General features: G+C 40.1%; 1 protein-coding gene and 1 long non-coding RNA gene across 8 annotated transcripts in view; both read right to left on the bottom strand.

The window, feature by feature from the left end:
* Positions 1-3,616, bottom strand: part of LOC120432779 — a 62,239-nt gene extending 58,623 nt beyond the window's left edge. For both annotated transcript variants that reach the window (XR_005608095.1, XR_005608096.1), the window contains exon 1: positions 3,337-3,616. This is a non-coding gene — a long non-coding RNA (uncharacterized LOC120432779). The remainder of the gene's footprint in view (positions 1-3,336) is intronic.
* A 3,468-nt stretch (positions 3,617-7,084) lies between these two features.
* The window catches only part of robo2 (roundabout, axon guidance receptor, homolog 2 (Drosophila)), a 154,019-nt gene continuing 141,055 nt past the window's right edge, over positions 7,085-20,048 (bottom strand). For 5 of the 6 annotated variants that reach the window (XM_039622653.1, XM_039622655.1, XM_039622654.1 and 2 more), the window contains 7 exons: positions 18,192-18,455; positions 17,067-17,284; positions 12,932-13,114; positions 12,284-12,442; positions 11,867-12,133; positions 10,241-10,432; positions 7,085-9,812 (listed from right to left, as the gene is read on the bottom strand). In XM_039622653.1, the coding sequence (XP_039478587.1) occupies positions 9,811-9,812; positions 10,241-10,432; positions 11,867-12,133; positions 12,284-12,442; positions 12,932-13,114; positions 17,067-17,284; positions 18,192-18,455 (1,285 nt within the window). In that variant the 3' untranslated portion in view covers positions 7,085-9,810. The remainder of the gene's footprint in view (positions 9,813-10,240; positions 10,433-11,866; positions 12,134-12,283; positions 12,443-12,931; positions 13,115-17,066; positions 17,285-18,191; positions 18,456-20,048) is intronic. The other variant, XM_039622657.1, reaches the window with a different exon arrangement.

The following is a 20,048-nucleotide window of genomic DNA, read 5'->3' as shown; positions in this document are numbered from 1 at the left end:
TAATAGCATAATACAAAGATGGCAAAACCATGGGATTAGTGGGTGGGAATTATGTAGTATATCCATTCACAAAAGAGTAGCAAGCTAGCTGTATTTTAGTTCCATATATGAATATGGCATTTGCTAGTTTACCAGAAAACATTACAAACCAATATACAACCAAGCTAAATTATAGCAAACCCTAGGATCCTTGCACACTTCCTTAATTCTGACCTTTTTTCCATGTTTATTTTTTCTTTTAGACCATTCAAAGTCTGGTTTAGAGCAGCATTGTGCTAAGCTAGTTGTTGTTTAATGTTTGTATTCACTTTCTAATCACCATTTGAGAAATTTCTGGTTTGTTTTGCTTTAACTGTCGGACAAATATAACAAGAACAATAAAAACATCACAGTTAAGAACTTAAAGAACCAGAAATAACTGCAGTGACAGTTATTGCAGTGATATCATATCATCTGGATTTGTTCAAGAGAGTGATGTGTTGCAAGGTATAAACAGCCTCTGGGTGCGAGAATGTACCTGCATCCTGATGATACTAAGATCTATTCACCATGAAGAGGGTGTGATACATCGCATGTTTCTAAGCTAATGTAAGCTAGAAATGCACAATAGTCACTGTAGTAGAGCAGGAGATGCATTAACATCACATCCTTTGGAATTTCCTGGTAAATCTGTTTTCAACATTTGCTTTTAAAGACTTGTGCTTGTGGTTGTCTTTCACATCAGCCATACATACTGTTTTCCCGCATGTCAAAATGATTTATTCTGTTCACATGATAGATGCACATCAGAATCAGATCACCTTACTTAGGGTCCATATAAACAATGAAGTTCTAATCCAGATTTTAATCAGATCAGATCTAATATTATATTATATCTTCCCTACATTTTTAGGTTGTTTTTTTTTTTCTTCAATTAACTGTCAATGAATTGGGCAGAAAATTTTCTACTGCCTAACAGTCAGAGACATCCTGGCCAGTTTACCATCCTCAGCATCATCATTTTCACCAACACTATCATTACAGACTACCAGTCCTCAGACCCACATCTCAACAGCACCCTTATCAGAAGTACTACGCAGGGATAGTCTGTTTTGTAAAACAAGCTCAATATGTGGAAGTGCTGGTCAATAACACCATGTTTTCATTTAAACAATTGGAATATTATATAGCCTCTAAAGTCATTTATCACATTCGGTGCTACAATGGGAATAAACAGAGATACAGCTTGACAGACAGAAGAGAGCGACAGGGAGAGGGATGAAATGCAAATTTTTGCCGCTTGTCCCACACAGCTGGTCTAACTGTTTGACATGTGTGATGAATGGTGTTGCACTGGTACTGCTGGCCTCTCACCTCCACTCATTGTCACCAGTCTAGAGACAAAGAAGAGGAAAAAAGCTGGGGGGGAAAAAAACATCCTGCAGCACAAGCAGCACAAGCAGTAGATGCTTCCTTTCATCACCTCACACACAAACGTGCGCAGACACATGCAGACACTCCCTTCTCCCCACACAAATGCACTGGTACCAACATCAAAGGGCACACACATTCAAATGCACACTCACTCCTGTTATCACACCCTGATAACTTGTATCCTACTGCAGTATGTATTTGCTGAGCAAAGCCTTTTTCTTTCCGGCTACTTAACTAGTTTTTGCTCTCTCCAGACCGTCTCCACCGACGCCTGATGCAACAATTACAGCCATATGAAAGCAAGGGCTTCTGGGATTACGCAAAAAAACAGGTATTCCACCACAAACTGCATATTTGCTACGCATCCCATTGCAGGAGAGAATGAATAAGAGGTGAAGTACACACTGGTAAACAGCTGGAAATAAAAAATGGGACTGGAAGGGGAAAGTTGCTTTGTTGGCAAAGAACAGAGCAGTCATTACTCGTCCTACCCCCCAGGCACAGGGAGAGGAAGAGCTGCGAAACGGCAGCGCTTGCCTCCTAGTCTGCACTGATGGGTTTGTTTAAAAGGTCAGGATAGATCGGTGAACCTTTTTCATAAATATGAATGCAAAAACCTCTCAACCATTCCAAGGAAATATCATAAAAATGGGTTATTTACACATTATTCTTTGATTCTGTGTGGGGTGTTTTAAATTTTATGCCTCGCTGTTCCAATATTTCATAAAGAATTTTTTTTAAACGCTACATGAATCTGTTCCATGACCTTATGTCAACAAAATAAATCTTTTTTTTTTCAGTGCTTTTCCAAAATAATACAGTTTAACACCAGAAAAACATGATTACTGTATGTCTCATGCCATGCCTATAATAGTGCACAGGAGATAAGTTCTAACTGCAACTGTGAAAATGAAGGTAAGTTAAATTAATGGAAGTAAAGCTATATTAAAAACTAAGTTAGCAGTATAAATAAGATGATCTGTAAAGCTGAAAAGCCTGATATTTTTAAAGCCCCTGCCACAACACACCAAAGAGAAACTGCAGGGCTCGATCTCCCACTGCACCATGAGTCCAAACGCTCTGACAGATAACCAAACAAACAAATACATAAATAAACTCTTCAGGCTTCAGTGTCACTAAAAAGAAAAATGAAAAAAAAAAAAAAAGAACCAGTATTAGAGAGAAACTGGCTGTTTTTCTGCATAAGTATGTTTTTCAGATGAAGGAGAGTCAAGAAAAATCCGGCAGCAAGAAGAAAGTGAGTGCAAGATGAGAGGCGGAAAAAAAGAACACCGATATGAGTAATTGTTGACATTTATGAGCAACTGAGGAAGAAAGAAGGTTCAAACTGTTAAAAGTGTCTACTTTACATATCCCATAATCATTCATGGAGAGAAACCACGCATGAAGTATCACAAGCCAGAACGTGGCATAGATCAGTGTCCACATCAGAAAAAAGAACAATTTTACAAAATACTGTGTCAAAAATAAAAAGGTGCCCCTGCAAATGTTCAACAGATTTACAAGACGAAACCAAAGTGGTTGATTTCACACTTAAGTATCAGATTTCACCAATTCGATAATTAACGACAGCCTCAATTGATTTTGGCACATCTTACATGTTAAAACGTGTGGCTGGCAGATAGCAATTAAGTAAATAATAACTCACGGAAGAATAGTGGGAAAGGGAAAAACAGATCAAGCTCCTCTTGCATAAATATTATTAAGCAATTGTTTAATAGAGTCATCACTTTTGCCAAAATGGAGCATGCACCAGGTCCTTGGCACCAACTAATTTACCATTTGCTAAGCACCAAATTTTTACTTAAACCGAAAAACATCCTGACTTTCTACTTGTCGACGATGACCCAACAGGTACCCATTTAACAAACACTGTCTCATTATCGTAGTGAATAGTCTTACCTTAAATCACGTGTCCTCTGCTCAACCAGCTCTGGAAATAATATCCGACTTCTGTGTGAAAACCGCTGGGCATTTTACGGAACGTGGTTTTGATAACTCATAAGTCCTAAGCTAACATGCGCAAAATTCGGTATTTTCACGTCGTGTCTGCACTGGCAGCTTTACGGAAATTGTTCTACTTTCACTTGAAACTAAACCTTGAAACATTTGACTTTTAGTATTTGTTGACCACTTGCGTCATGTTAGACTCATAAATTCCAGAAATGTGGGCCTCTTGGCCCCCGAGCCTCAGACGCACGTGACTGACAGTGTTTGGTCTCGTGCTTGTTGTGCCAAAAAGTGATCGCCTGCCAAAAACTGATTGCTCGTATTTAAACTACTATAAATAACTTGTTGGTCTATAATATGTAAAACTTATGTCAAATGTATCCCTCATGACTGACATCAACTCATCTTGAACTACAAACGACATTCCTGTAACAAGGTAGAAGCCAATCAGTTTTTGGCAGTGACTTTTTTTTATATCCTTTATTTTTCCAGTTAAAAAAAATGTCATTGACATTAAAAATGTCTTTTTTAAGAGTAATCTGGCCAAGAGGACAGCAGAAATTCCAATAAATGTAACAATAGTTCTGTAAACATATTTTAAGTGGACAAAAAGGACCGGGTTGGTTATGGCAAGTACAATAACACAGAGTTATTAAGGATATTTGAAAACCAGGTAATTTAAAATTTTTATATATAACCCCTTTGTAAACCCTTTTCACAGAAGTCTATTTACCAACATACGTAAAGATATTACACATAAAAAATACACGGAAACATTGGAAATCAGTTTTTGGCAGGCTATCAGTAGTCCACTAAACTGCTGACAGCGAAGTTGGTAAAAAGATGAAAAAAATGCTTTCAGGTTCTTTTTATACATGAGTAACGTAAGTAAAAAGTTAGCATAAAAACGGAAGCACAATTTTATATACAATTCCATAGTTATTGGTGCCTAAATGGTGAAATCTACATCTGCGGAATGGTGCAACTGAGATTTAGAAAAATAGCACCGAACAAGTTTACAGTACATGATTTAATAAAAAGATCACAGCTGTGTGTTTGGAATAACCATGCAGATTGAACAAAATCAACTCTAATTTGTGAGTTCACCAAGGTCATTCTTTAAATTTCCTCCCAAAAAGCTTTAAATACTTTTTTTCACATAACTTTTTATAGTAGTTTGTCTACTGAACATGTATTGATGAAAATGCTGGAGGTGCTTCACCAATCTCTGGAGGAGCTCTATGGATCTTCATAGTCAATGCAGAAAACTCAGTAGACCCGATCATGATGTGACAGAAATGTCAGGACTTATTATAAGCTCTATGCAGCAAGTGCTTAATACATAATTCAAAAAGCATTACTCCTCATTATGTAATTTATCAATATAGATATAATCTTTTGTGATTGTTAAGCTCATATATAACATATATTTGGTATCATTTAGAAAGTAAGTGATGGACTATAATGATTAAAATGTGAGCTCATTGTTTGTGAGTGTTTATAGAGATTTTATAAATATTTAAAGAGGAGATTCACAAATATTTTTGTCAGGAATAACTGTGTGGGAACTGTTTCTTGGTGACTTCACTCATGGTCCAACATTCTTTCCATCAACAATAACTGTCGGTGAATTTATACTGCAGCATTAACAAGAACAGTTAAGGGAACAGTTAAGAGTCACATAACAATAAACATCTTAAACAGCAACATACTCAAGACGCATGATGGGAGATAACTAGCCGCTCCCAACACACCACAATATGTACCAGGATTAATACAGTGTGACTACTGCAGTTACAAACTTACAGTCTGGTCCTGCCTACCCACCTACCTCACGTGGGTTATATTTGCATCTGGCAATAGATATTTGTATGTTCTGTATGTTCAGGTTTCAGACTGGGTTTTTTTCTGTCCTTGGGTGTCCGTGAGGTCCAGAATGCTAATATACTTAGCATGATCATGTCAAACATATAGCATTCTGGTTGTGATCATAGAAGTGCCAACCACTTCTGTTTGTGAGGTTCAGCCAGTCAGGGGCTAGCCAAGGCTAAAAGCCAAGGCTATGGAGCTGGTAACACATTCTGAACATATCATGTCCACGTGGAACATTTTTAAGGGCTCAAATGGTCTAAATAGCTCATTTTTTGTGATAATGATTAATTCTATGGGCACCTTCTTGAAAATCCAGAAGACCTCCACAACTCCTTACTCTCCACAGGCCATTTAGGACATCTCACAATGTTTCAGCATTTTGTGGGGGCAAGTAAGAACAGAGACCAAACCACTGACTGAGGCAACCCAACTGATCTCCTGTTTGGAAATCATGTGTCGCTTTTTATGTGATTAATCAGAGGCAAACTATCATAGTACACCACTCAACAGACAACCTAAATAGGTTAGTCAACCAGAAAAATTTCACTTTGTATTGGAAATAAATGAATCGCTGTCCAACAACCACTCTTATACCCAAAATATTGCTTATTTGAGACCAGAGCAGGTAGTTTGTACTGCCTGTGCCGGTATGTGAACTACTCCTTCATAAAAAGTAAGATTAGGATTATTCGTTAGGCTTTTTAATATATTTAGGTGGCAATGTAATTTGTTTTTATCCATTTTCTTAACCACTTATGTGATTCAGGATCCCAGTAGGGTAGGAGCTTATCTCATTTGTGATAGTTTGAGAGGTGGAATACACCTTGGGCAGGCTGCCAGTCCACCACAGGGCTATCACATAGAAACAGCCATTCACACCTATGTCCAGATTAGCATCACCAATTACCTGACATGCAAACATGCAAACTCAACACAGAAAGGCCCCAGGCTCTGGCTGGCTGATTCAGCCCCTGGATTTTCTTGCTTTAGGTGACAGTGCACCACCATGCAGCCTGCTTGTTTATACCTGAATGTTAACAGAGGCTGTTCCTAATGTTATGCACCCCGTTCTACACCACTTCTTTCACAAGTTTTTGGAGAATTTTCACAGATTTTAGTTTGAGCTCTGTGCAAGAGAGCTTGAAAGCAAGCTGCCTGTCTCAGTGATTTAGGAGATTTGGGTTTGTGTTTGAAGCTGCTCTTCTGGAAGGATCAAGGCAGGGATTGGTTTGACATAAAACGCACAGCTGAGTCAGGAACCCTTTTAAACACACAGCGAGCTAAACATCTCTACTGCATACACACACAGCACAAAATAAACTACACTTGTGCTGTTGCTGAGTCAAACACTATTAAGATATTAGAAGGGCCATGTTTTGTAGAAAAAAGGCAAACTTGCATTTTTAATGTTGCAGCTGCAGTGCAAGTATCCAAGAAAAACTGAATATTTAACCTTGAAAATAATCTTGTTGACTGTATTTTTGTATGTACTGTATGTATTTTGTCTGTCATACTGTGTCGAATCTGACCTCCCGTGCTATAGTCTTTCTGTCAAAGACAAAGCCATTTTCCATTTTTCAAAAATATTTTATTTGATATTGATCCAGGTACAAGGAAATAAAAGAACATGGATTTATCTTACAGGACGTGGGAATGAAGCTGTAAAAGTTTATTTTCTTGATCCACTCTCTTCTTGGACATGCAAGTGAATACAGAAGGTGGTTTACAGGAAAAAAAAAAAAAGGAGAATGTATCGTACTGTAGAAATGGCATTGGATCAGGGTGTCGACCTCACCCTTAACTGTACAGAAAGACTTCACCCAACACCTTTCTCTTTTTGTCATTTTTAATCCTCTTTTATAGCAAAAAAGGCAACACACAGATAGGCTACAAAGAACCAACAATATTGAGAAAATGAACAAAGGAGAGGGAAAGCACTTTTATCCTTCCAAAAAGATGTTTTCTCTAGTCTCCTGACAAGCAAATTGTGAGCATTTTTACTCCTTGTGTTGAAAGGGTTTTAAGTTTCTTTAGTTTTGACATGAGAAGAGCAGTGCAGTGAACATGCAAGACGAAGAGTGACGACTACTGACCCGGCACTTCCCCATGCTGTGAGCACAGTGTGCCTTTCATCTCATTATGGCCTCGCTGCTCGGCTCTGACACCAAACTTTACAAGGAACAAAAAAAAAAAACACATTTTATATCTCACAAATCTTTATGCATATTTCACAATATACTTTTATTATCATTTTAATAAATACAAAACGACACTGTGATTTAAAAGAAAACAATGAGTATTAAAGAGACACTAAAACGCATTAGACAATCTTAATTTGGTATGTTCTTTTACTGACATCTTAAGGTGGATGAACCAGCACATTATACTCAAAAGTCCACAGCAGAAAAGAAAAGAGGGGACGACAGAATCAGACATGAGAGGGATAAACTGTCAATGAAAATGGAATGGCATAATCAAGTGGAGATGCGTATGGATATATACACATATATACACATACATAAATACCACCAGAATGTAAAATAACCTGAGATACTCTTTGCACCTCATTTCCAGAACACTGGCCACTGGGTGGATGGTAAAAAAACCAAAATGACATGGCATGACGACAACAGTACAACAGCATCTGATGGCCTTTAGTTTCCCACCCCCCCTTTATCAACATTAGCAGTACAAAAAAAGACAAAACAAACAGTCATTAAACCACAAAAATCCTGAACATTAATATTGAAAACGTCATTGTTTTAAGCAGCGTTTTGGAGTCCATAAAAGGCATACAAAGAAACAAGCTTCTCATTAAAAAAAGGACAACCAAAAAAAAAAAAAAAAAGTCGTTTAAAAAGACAACAATTGATAATCAGAGGCTGAGAAGTCGAAAGCGGCAAATGATAAGTGTGTGTGTTTTGTGGCAGTCGGGCAGACAGAAAGCGTTCTGCTCCACACTCGGGTTGCACACATGGAGGCAGTGAGACCTACCAGTTAATATACAAGGCCTTTCTCCATTTTCACTCCACTCAAAGCTACGATGTAAAACATACGCACTCATTTTTATTCCTTAACATCACTGACACAAGACTGTGCTGATCTTAGTATACTGGAGGCCAACCGCCGCTTCTGTAGATTTCATTAATGAACAGCACCCAGCTGAACCCAGCAGGTTGGTGTGTTGTTTTCCTGGATCATACTGTACCCAGTGACAACATCACAAACACCAAAGAGTAAGTGCTGTAAAAATCAAACAATTAAAAAAATAGTAGGAACCAAAAGACAATAAAATGAAACAAAAACAAAACATAAAAGATGTAAACAATTGCTGTTGTTCCACTCATGATTTAGGAGTAACATTACCACTAATAACAATAAATGCTCCTTTGTTTGTGTTTCCTACCTATTAAGGCCATAGAAGAATCACAAATCTGCCTTTGTAAGTGCTCTGACCGGACTGCAGCATGCGGATAGATTTCAGCGACTCCTCCCTTTTAACTGTTTTATTCTAAGTGTGCTGTTTTACTGAATTATTTAGGTAGTAAAACCTAATAAAAATGAAAAAAAAGAAACAGAATTTGAAATGCTCGGAAACCCTTGTACTAGAATGGAGCCAATGCTTGGAGTTGCCCCCAAACATTGAAAACTAGATATTTCTATTATTTTAGGGGTTAAATAACCAACTAGAGCAATACAGTATCCTTTCTGTACTGCTTTTGGCCTCGTATCTGTCCTTCAGACCCTCAGGAACCTTGTGTGTCTGCCACCCAATTTGTTTCAACTGTGGAAATGGGCGCCTTATTTGTTGCTGTCTGTGAGCAAAGCATTACTCTTTAATATCTCTCTGTACATTAGCATATATTTTTCTTCTCTCTACTTTACAGTACAGAAACTCCTCTTCACATATTCTTCCGGTTCTTCATGTCAGCAGGAGCTATGTTTTTTTGTGCTTATCACCAAAAATTGCAGTGCAAAAACAATAATTAATAATAATAATAATAATGATAATAATTAATGGTAGCTATCAACAAACAATGGATTATAAAACAATTCTTTTATGGCACAACAGCCACTCATTTCACATATAATACAAATAACCAGATAAAACCCAACTGTTCCTGTATATGGAAATAAAAAGCTCAAACAGAATCAGGCTTGCATAGCAATGCAACAACAAGTTAAAGAATATATTTACAGGAAACAAAATCCCCTTTTCCTCAAGGGGAGTTACCAGAAAATTTGTTCTCTTATAGATGTTTTGATTTTTTTCTTTTTTAACTTGCCTTTTTCTAACAAAAAGAAAATTACAGTAAGGTAGGAGGTGGAAAATATTTTCTTGAGGACAAAAAACATAGTGAGATGTACAGTATGTCTGTGTCTATACATCGCATTTACAGTTCTGTGACACTGTTTTTCTCCGTAGTTCTCATTGCTGCACTGCTTCCCTCGGAGAACACACAGGTAAGGACAAAGTTCACTACCCCGGCAAAGAGGGTGTCACTCTTCCAAAGAGAGAACAGGTTCTCTCCAGTTTAAACTGCAGGCAGATCACTCTGTGAGAAGTAAGGAGAATAAAAGAAAACATTAGGATTGGAAAAAAAAGAGAAAAAAATTTGTTAACTTTAAGTAAAGAACCTAATAAACATGTTGGGAGGCATTTTTGCCAGTAATTCAAAGGAAACAGCTGGACTGACTCTTTCCCAAGTTAAAACAATAACTGCCAGTACAATAAAATCACACAAACACTGACAAGCTGTGCTTTTGCAGAAAATATATGCTGAAACAGCCAGACACACTTAACACAGGAAGTGTGCACAAGTACTGGCAGGGTGGATAAACTGTTGTTTGGCAAGATGCAGTTATAGTAATTTTATGGTAAGCATTGCTGCACTACAAAACTTGCCCTTTTTACTGCAGTATATGTGCCGTGCCATATACCATAAAACGCTGCTGTCAAATATCAAAGTACTAAATTACTCACATAACTCTCCTGAGTACTGTCCTTGTCCGTTGGTCCCCAGAAATTCAGCATGCTCTGTGGCGGTCCACTGCTGTGGTTGTCGTGGACCCTCAGTCTTGCGTGGCCCTGTTGAGCCCTTGGAGGAGCCTGTGCCAGAACTGTGGCCACCAGGGGAGGGGAACGATGGTTTACTGTACGGCAGACAGCCCTCTTCTAAAAGCACACACATAGGAACCAAGAGGCATACTTTAAGTTTGAACTTTTATTATTGTAGTGTTACATATCTTGCATCTGATGCATGGAGACAAAGAGCACTTTGCAACCACCACCCCACACTCTTGACATCTGCAGAGTGGCCGTGCCAACGAGCAATGCCAGGGCGTGCCATGGAGAGGACTCTCAGCTTCGCACATGGCCTTGCAGCCACCACCCTTACGATGAGGGTAAATACAATAACAGGGGGACTACTGGCTGCTGTGGCACCCCCTGCTGCAGGGCAACATAACATTGACCCTCAGTAGTCTCCATCATTGCGTGAAATCTCATCAAACTGCTCCCCACTGCTCTGCTAATGACTGTAATATAGCCTTCCCTGACCTCACTGGAGTCTACTGCAAATCAGTCAATGCACTGAAAGATGAGTGAATTCACCTACAGTGTTTTTCGTAAAGATGCTGATTGTGACACCTGTCTTTGTCTCACAGCCTCAGATTAACTGTCTGAGAAACTCCTGGCACAAAGAGTCCAAGGAGCGCAGCATGGAGAGCTCTAACGGTCACAAACAAACAGGCGTGCGCACACATAAGATTAATGAACACACACACAGATGGAGTGTAGAGAGCTGCTGTTTGTGTGAGAAAAGAAAGCTGAAGCGATTAGAGTGCATTTCAGTTGCTGGGGCCTCCTGCCTTACTTGGAGTGGAGCAGGCTGGTACTGGCAACAGTTACAGGGGCATTACGGTGGCTGAGGGAGGGCTGAGGGGGGCATTCTGGAAACCAGAGCAAGTGGCAGACAGTCCAATCTGTTCATGGGAGCCCAGTCTCAAAGCAGCATGACTAACTTCAACACAATCACTTAGAGAAAAATCCCCTACCGCAAAGGCACAGCAGCAGCTAAACTCCTGTGTTATTGTTGTTTTCTGGCCATAATGAAAGGAATTATCTTTGTATTAAAACAAATAGTTCAGTCAATAACAAGAAATGTTCCACTTCCCTTTAGACTTCAGTTGCTTTGAAAGGAATGTTCTTTTTCCTTGCTAATGAATGGTTTTATGTGAGTATAATTATTTTATAGATTTTGTTTTAGGTTGCAAAGTGCATTTTTTAACAAATAAAAAGGATAAATTGTTTATGTGAACAAAACGTAATGTGCTTTCCTGAACAGCAGCAGCAAGACTCTGATCTGCACTCAGTCACAAACATTTCCAATTGGTTATTACATTAATTCATGAAAAAGACTTTAAGTCCAAACAACCACATGGAAAAGCCTCACCTGACTTTCAGCCTAACTCTTAAAAAAGCAATTGTTGTAACCTCTTAGCGCACACATTGTTGCATACTATGCTTTAAAGTTAAATTTTATCTCCGTGTTAGCCTCAATGCATTAATGCCTGTTCCCCTTTCATGGCTAAATATTTTCATCTGTACCTGTTTTGTGGCCCCTGCGGCCATCATCAGCTCGGTCTGCAGAGCCCAGCCTGTCTTGAACCTGGCGATGATGTTCCAAAGAAGTGCGTGTCTGTCTGTCAATAGAGCTCTTCACGTCTTCTGGCCCACACAGGGGTCCTGACATAGGTGGGCGCTCTAGGGAAGAAGCCTTCCTATCTGTTGGGGGCGCCATGCTGTTTATACTGCGGGCCCCCTGGACACGGCCCTGCCCCTGACAGGGAGGAGGCTCAGGTGGAGGAGGTAGGTCTGTGCCAAGAGAAAACCACATTAAATCAACTGAATAGATGAGTTATGTATATATATACATTATATATTACCATAACCCCTTTACAAATATGTCTGTAAAATTTTTATTTAAACTTTTCAAAAGGTGTTTTCGGTTGCTTCCTCCCTCACCGTCTGCACCAGCATCTCTCCGGTGGGGTGTTGTGCCCTGACTTCGGGGTTTGCGAGTTGGCCTAGTGGCCCTCTGGTGGCCCAAGCTGTGTGTGCCGACTGTGCTGCCATCTGTTGAAAATGGACTGCTGGGCCGAGGCCTATGGGACAAGCCTTTACCTGCAGGAGGGATAAAGGACCACGGGCCAGATGGTTAGTAAAGATATTATGGAGCCAACAGTGAAGTCAAAACAGTCATCAGGAAAAGGAAAATTTATCAGTCAAGATCCAGCAAGCCTAATAGGGGAAAAAAGGTAAATGTTTTCATTAGAAGGGAGAGCATTTGATTGAAGTCTTTAAAAGGTTGTAAGCATAGCATATCACCCAGATATTACACAATGCACCAAAGAAAGCAGAGGCAGATCAGAGCTAAGTCACATTTAAGGATCAGGAGGAGATACCCGCAATGTAGCCATATAGAGCAGGTACCATGCACAACCTGGGCACAGCATCCAAAAGCAGCAGAAAGGGAAATAACAAGGCAGCATTATGGGAAAAACATCAGCCAATGGATGACAGGAGAAACAATTAGAACAGAGAAGAAAAAAAATAATTTGTCAGTGGCAGACGGTCCAGCCCAGCAGTGGATATCTGGTCCCACACACCAACCTCTCTTGCTGAGGCTAGTGCCCTCAACGCGATAGCCTGCCTTGTCTGCAGCAGCCACCAGGGCCTGGGCAAAACTGCAGTGGGTAAAAATCGAGCCATCAGATGAACTGCCCAGACTGGACCTATGGCTGGAGAAATTACGGTCATCTTCTGAGGCCGAGCCCCACCCATTCACCATGGACCCTGTAGAACACCATAGGTTTCAGCATAGATGTTTGTGTGTGTTTTTGTGAGTATGTGTGGAAATGGATAGTTATTTATCTGAAACACTCACGCTGAAATCCCAAGCTCATACAGATTCAACAGCTATAGCCTCTATGGATATATGAGCTCACATTCTGAACATCTGTGCTTTGATTAGACATTTAGATGAATAAACTTATTGAGTGGTCTTAAAAAAAAGAAGCAATATGAATATTGTACACTTAAATGAATTAAATTTGCTGTGGGGCATTTCTGTTCTTGCAGGTGAGCGCTTTGTATAGTCATTCTGTTCTGGCATGCCCTCTTTCATCTATTATAAACACACACATTGCATACACACACACACAAAAGTGCACATTTACACACACCAGAATATACACAGTGGAACAGCAGGACTGTCATCAACTTATTTTGCTCGTCTTTTGATAAAGAACAATGAGCGCACCTGTGCAGAGCGGAGTTAGCTACACGACTGCCTCAGGTGACATCTCACAAAACATTGTATTGAATCAAACACCTGGAGGTATGCACACAGATTTTTTTTAGTCCCGTTTAAAAATGCACAACCATCACTGTCTAAAAAATGTGCAGTAGTTTTAAGAAAACTACAGGTTTTAACTTCTATGTGCACAGCACTTTAATGATTTAAAATTCTATGAGCATTAATCAATATACTACTCAATAAGCTACAACAACACAAGTGAGTATTTTACAGGATCAAAGGGGCACAAATAAATAAAATGTGTATATATTGTCAGGCTTTTGGCTTATATGCTACTATATTTCTTTATGCCTTAATTTTTCTTCCTTCGCATAAAAAGCTAGGCCAGCACTTTAAATATAAAAGCATCACTCTGCCAATAAAAATATGCCATTTTGGCAAGCAAAAACATAGAGAACAGTCGGCTAATGTGACAGCTTTCAGTGGGACTGGTTTGGCAGTCTTTGCTAAAGTGGCATAAACCCAAGCACTCAGCTCACACACACTATCTTTCCCTCACACAGAGCGATGTGATTGGACAAACTGGTGTAACAGAGAAGTGGGGAGATGTGAGGGTAAAGGTTGTTTAGAGAACGGTGGGGACAAAAGTTAGCAGCAGGATTCATTAAAAGGTCAGGATAATGCAAAGGGTAGCAGATTCTTGGCCAGGACTGCTGCATATTGCAGGCTTTGATTCAAATGAACACAACTAACACATGAGTGTGCTCTCTCAGATGGCACTTCCCTTTGCAACACAATAGATCACATTAACAATTGGACATAAAACTTGTTAATATCACTGTGGTTTATTTAACCAGACACACTGGGAAATCCCCTTAAAAGGCTTCTCCAACTTCCCCATCTGTGAGTCTCTTTGTCTGTAACCAGATTTCTCAAAGAGACTGTAACTTAGTCACTGGTTGTGACTTTATGGAATTGCACTTTCAACAGAAGAGATTGCAACATCTTTTCACTCCTATTGCAGGGAAATTCTCTCAGATTAATGGAAACTTCTATAAAATATAGGCTTGCATAAGGTAGAGTACCCCCTTACACATCCCATTTTTACAGAGCAAACTGAAATCGAAGGCAACTAGTTTGAGCCCTCCATCTTTCCTGGCCATTTTCTTTGAAATTCTTTTCTAAGAGTTTTTCACTAAGAAAGAAAGACAGCAATTCCACTGGGTCCAATCCTCCCACAAAGAATAGAGCAGATAATGAAGTATAGGCAGTGCCAGCCAAAGCACTGAAGCTTCCAAGTCCTTTCGGCTCAGCGAAGGAACACTGCCTCAGCAAATCACATCACAGAATGACTTTTCAGTTGCTCTAACTGCCACTTTCTACTGCAGAACCTCTGGAGCACTTCTATTCTCAGAAACAGCAATCCAATCAAACTGTGATCATTCTAACATAATTTGATAAAAAATTCAATCAGTTTTCTTTTTGCCCTAGAAATATAACTTTTTTTGGCTCCAGACCAAGGTTTGCTCTACATATCTGCCATTTTATCACATCTTGAACAAGAGCAATGGGCCAAACTGTGTTCTCAAAAAAAAAAAAAAAAATGCTGGCCGACACCCTCCATGTTCCATGCACTGATAGAGCAAGACCAGTAAATGCTAGGCAGTTGGAGGGCAGTAAAACCCAGGCTGCCTCCCTCCTGCCACTAAAACTGATTTACACTGACGGGAACCCTAATCTGCATGTCGTTAAGTAGGAAAATCATTCCCCCTGATGAGCAGGCGTCTCTACCTGCCACCAGGAGATTTGACCCCACACCTCGCAAACCTAGCAAGACTTTATGGGTGAGTAATCGCCCAGAACAGCCAAGCTTTCAAGTCATTGTACGCATAACAGCTTCACTGCCACCACATCTTAGCTGTGCATGACCTATATAGAGCCAAGTAATACCTACGTGTTCACCTCAACGCTGTAGCTCATGCAAGCAATCGCTCTGCAATACCACCACAACAGGAGGAGTTACATTTATCAGCTAAAAATAAGTTGCCTTAACTCAGAGCATAGAATAACGCATTGGAAAACCTGTGCAGACAGTCCGCTGGTGAAAAATGGCCCCTGAGGAGAGTGCAGGGTTTTCTCTTTTTTTTTTCTGGAACATCACTGAAAAGTTAGATTTACTGGCCTTTGGTGTAACATTATGACAACAGACCTATTTCCATATTATTAAAACAATGACAAATCCATCAAGCGACGCTTGACAGCAATCTCACTTCTACCCCTCCCCTGTTTGTGTAGCCTTAAAACGGTGGCTACAATAAATCTCAGCAGCTTCTCCCCTTTTCCCTCTCTTCCTCCTGCTCACCCCGGAGCTGGGGCCGTGTCTGTGTTGTCAAACGATGGGGTGAGAGGCAGACTTGGAGAGAGATAAAAAGAAATAGTGCTGTCTTCAGAGTAATACAGTGGAGGAGAGATGCAGCAGATTAGGGCCCCGTTGCCGCTTTATATTCCTCTAAATACATCAGCAGCAGCATGTGTCAGTGCTACCAAAACCACTGTTCCATCATCCCCTGGAAAACCACTCTTTAATGTTTCTACTGACAGGATAGGCCAATATACAGCACTGTTTGTCTTCTTATTTTTGAGCTTTCTCTCTCAGATAGCCCAGCTCCTTCGATTTTTTGCTCTCTTCCTTATTCTGACCACCCATAAATGTCTCAATAGAGCCTTTATTTTTCAGTGTTTACACACATAACCTGAGGGATACACAGTATCACAGGTGAACACTAAACTAGAATTTTCTACCAAACCTATTCCCCATATGTCACTTTTATCATAAAAGTCCATTTTTGCACTTTTACCCCTTTACATTGCAGATGGATAGTCAGGCCTGGTCAGTATGAGAGCAGCAATCCAGAACCCAGCTCTTCCACTGCAATGTCATGCCCTTCATATGTCCCCCTAACAGACGGCTGTAAAAGTTTTCAGTGAGTTGTAAAAATGGAAATGGTGCCTCTAGTCTGGAATGGAATATGCCGCACGTGAAATTTATTTCAAATCTCCTCGGGAAGATATGGTTGGCTCTGGCTCCGGAGCTGTGTGCAAGTTAAATCACAGTCACTCTCCCCTACCCTCTCCCTCCTCTTAATTTCCCTCTCACTATCCTGTTTAAAATTCATGGACTTTCTTATCTGTTTTTTTTTGAAAATGATAATTGTAATTCCCCAGAGCCTGCCAAAGGTGCTTAAAAAACTTGATTGAGGGCCAAAAATTAACACACCAAAGTCATGAAGAACGTGTTATGAACAACAATCCATTTGCCGTTAAACAAGATGTAACAACAATGGGAGTTGAATACATTTTACCTGCTTATGGACATTTGAATAAAAATAAACAAATCCCATTTACTTATACATTAAAATAAATTATACTGCAGTTAACAACATTAGGTTAAAGCCCCGCCGGCTTCAGATACAAATCCAACAGCCTTACCTGTTAAAGAGCTGTCCAGGTTGTCCATGCTAGACCCTGGTGTGTGCTCAATTCCGCGGGGATGCCTGGCTCCATAGCCTTCATCCTCCTCCTCATCTTCCTCCTCCTCCTCCTCATCATCAGGCAGGTCAGTCTCCAGGTCGGAAACCATTGTGCTCGACACGTAGCCCACTGGAGGAGCTGGAGCCTGGGGAGGAAGAGAGCCTCCCTGCATGTGCCTGGTAAAAATAAATAAATAAATAAATACTCCATATAATCTGAGATTGGGGAACGTGGAGTGTTGATGACTATCGAATGTATAACATGTGGTTGCATGTGGAAATGTAGAGCTAATTACAGAGACCTGTATTATGTGGGCCGCTGAATAAATATGGACAATTTCACTAATTCCACAGTGCAGCTTGTATGCTAACACAATGACCTACTAATTGCTGCTGTGCATGGTATAAAGGGATGCTCTCCAGGCCTGTCGACACATGGCTGTCACCTCAGTGGCAGCCTGCTCTGCTGACAGTCACGTTTGTTAGAGGAGTGCAAAGTCTTTGACGCGGTTTGCAGTGGGAATTGGTTGTAATTACTGGCCCTCTGGTGTTGTCAGAGATGCTCTCTAACCAACAGAGTCATTACCGGGTAACATGACATCTCCTTCCTGACAAGGCTTCCCAGCTCCCCCACTACCACCCACTTCACTATTATGAATGAATGCCAGTCTCTCATTCTCTTTGCGTTGCTGACAGAATGAAGCATGGTCTTCATCTGACTTGCATGAGCACAACAATGGAATGCACCGTACGAGTGTAGGGGGAGTAAACAACCATGGGTAAGAAATTGTGTCTCTTAGAGTGAGCAAAATACAGTAGTTGCCTAAGTGGTAGCATGGGCCCATTAAAATGGAATGATTAATGGGTTTATCTCTGCTGCACACACACAGTTGACATGAGGAATACTGCAGGAACAGAATAAATCCTGGAAGCAATAAACAGGAACACAATGTACAGTAAGCACTGTAAAATAAAAACAATGCATGTACGACTACAATAGTATATCTGTCTAGATAAATAGATTGATAGGACTGCAGTATCTAATTTAAATATTTACAATGCTTTTTAATGCTGCTGTGTTTACCATGTTTGTTTTGCCATGTCCAGTTGGTACGCTCTGGTCAGCTCGTCCAAATGGGCCTGGAGCATGGGCTGCATCTCATCTCGGGGAGAGGGGGTCAGGGTGGCTGTGGACTGCTGTCCAAAGGACACAGCAGCAGGGGATGAGGCGACCCCCCGGATAGGCGGGGTGGGAACCCTTTCTTCCTCTTCCTCCAGCTCATCCTCCATGCCCTGGTGGAGATATGTCTGCACAGGCATGGGCGGTCCCCAACCATCGCTCTCATACCTGAGGGAAAATGCATGTTTACCACACAAATGTAGTTAAGGTTACATGTAGCCTGAGCAAGAGCTATAAGCAATTATTTTTTGTTACTGATTAATATCGACTTATTTCTACTATTTAGTATTTTCCCAATTATCAATCAATGAGTTTATCTGAAAATGCCAGAAGCATTTGATAGACTTAAAAAATAAGGAGCTTGGGGGTTTAATCACCACAACCAAAAATGATAATCTACTAATTTAATTTAGCACAGCTCGCTGATTTTAAAGCTATGCATATTTTATAGAAATCAAACTGGAAAGTATGGACAGACATAGTAATGGCATTACTGTAGAAGTGTGATATTGTCAGTGTCTACAAGTAAAAGACGGTTGAGAAAAGTAGATTGCATAAAAAAATAAATATGTCAAAAGAAACTCATACGTGCTAACACAGTTTTGTGACCTTGTCCAACTTTCATTGGACAGCAATTTGTTATACAACAGACCTGATTAGAATTACAGTTGGTGTCAAGCTTCACTTCCTCATAGCTGTGCTTATACATGCTGAAATAATACTAGCCATAAAGAAGGTGTTCATTAAAGAAATTTGTCAGTGCACACTCCATAGGACATAACTGTTTTAATCTGCTGCCATTAAGAGCGGCCTCAGATTTACAGTGCATGAGACTCTTCATTTGCCAGATAGCCTATTAAAGCAGATGACTCTCCCAGATTGGAAATGGGAGTAAGAGGACATAGTGCCAACTGGACCAAAGAGAGACACTCTCACAATCACTTACACAAGTTACTGTTAGTTCGCACTTAAAGTACAGCGTTGATTTACTGCATTTACCACACAAAATCCATTTCCATCCATGTTTACCAGGTAAACTATCATATTCACCCCGACAGCTAATGTAGAATCCCCAATTAACCTAACAACTATCTCTTTGGACTGTGGCTGGAAGCTTGATTCAAGAGGAAACTAACGCAAACACAAGGCAACAGGCAAACTCTACAAAGAAAGGCTGTGAGGCAACAGTGCCAACCACTGCACCATTACATTAAATGAAAATTAAACAAAAAATATCAGATGTCTGGTACGACATTAATAATTTATAACAATCCAGCTTTTTATATCAACTTCAGCCTCAGTGTGTGTGGATAACATAAATCTATCTTTACAAAACAGTACTATTAGGAGGGTTTTTTTCCCACTATGGAATTCATCAGCTGGATTAAGCCAAAACTACCCGTATGTCTACAAACTCACGAAGACAGACATGTTTTATTTTCATTTATTTTATAGATTGAAGAATGGGTCAGCAGATAGTTTGATTGGCACCCATCTGTATGTGGGTTTTTGTGTAAGAGCCCTGTGCAAAAGAGCACGTGTGCTGCCTGTAGAGACTATACGCACATCGATCCGTTGCTTCTCATCAGATTTACAGTACTACTTGCAGAAAAATCAAAGCTGTTCACATCAGCAAGCGCTGTGTTGTTAATCCTGATAAAAACAGACGTGATCTTCTATTCTTTAGGTATTAAGAGGAGAAAACATACAGTAACTGAATCTTAAGTCAATAAACTCAGTGAGGTATTGTCAGATGACATT

This window comes from Oreochromis aureus, linkage group 14 (genome assembly GCF_013358895.1).
Source record: "Oreochromis aureus strain Israel breed Guangdong linkage group 14, ZZ_aureus, whole genome shotgun sequence".
NCBI classification, from domain to species: Eukaryota; Metazoa; Chordata; class Actinopteri; order Cichliformes; family Cichlidae; genus Oreochromis; species Oreochromis aureus.
This window is presented reverse-complemented; position numbering and strand designations above follow the sequence as displayed.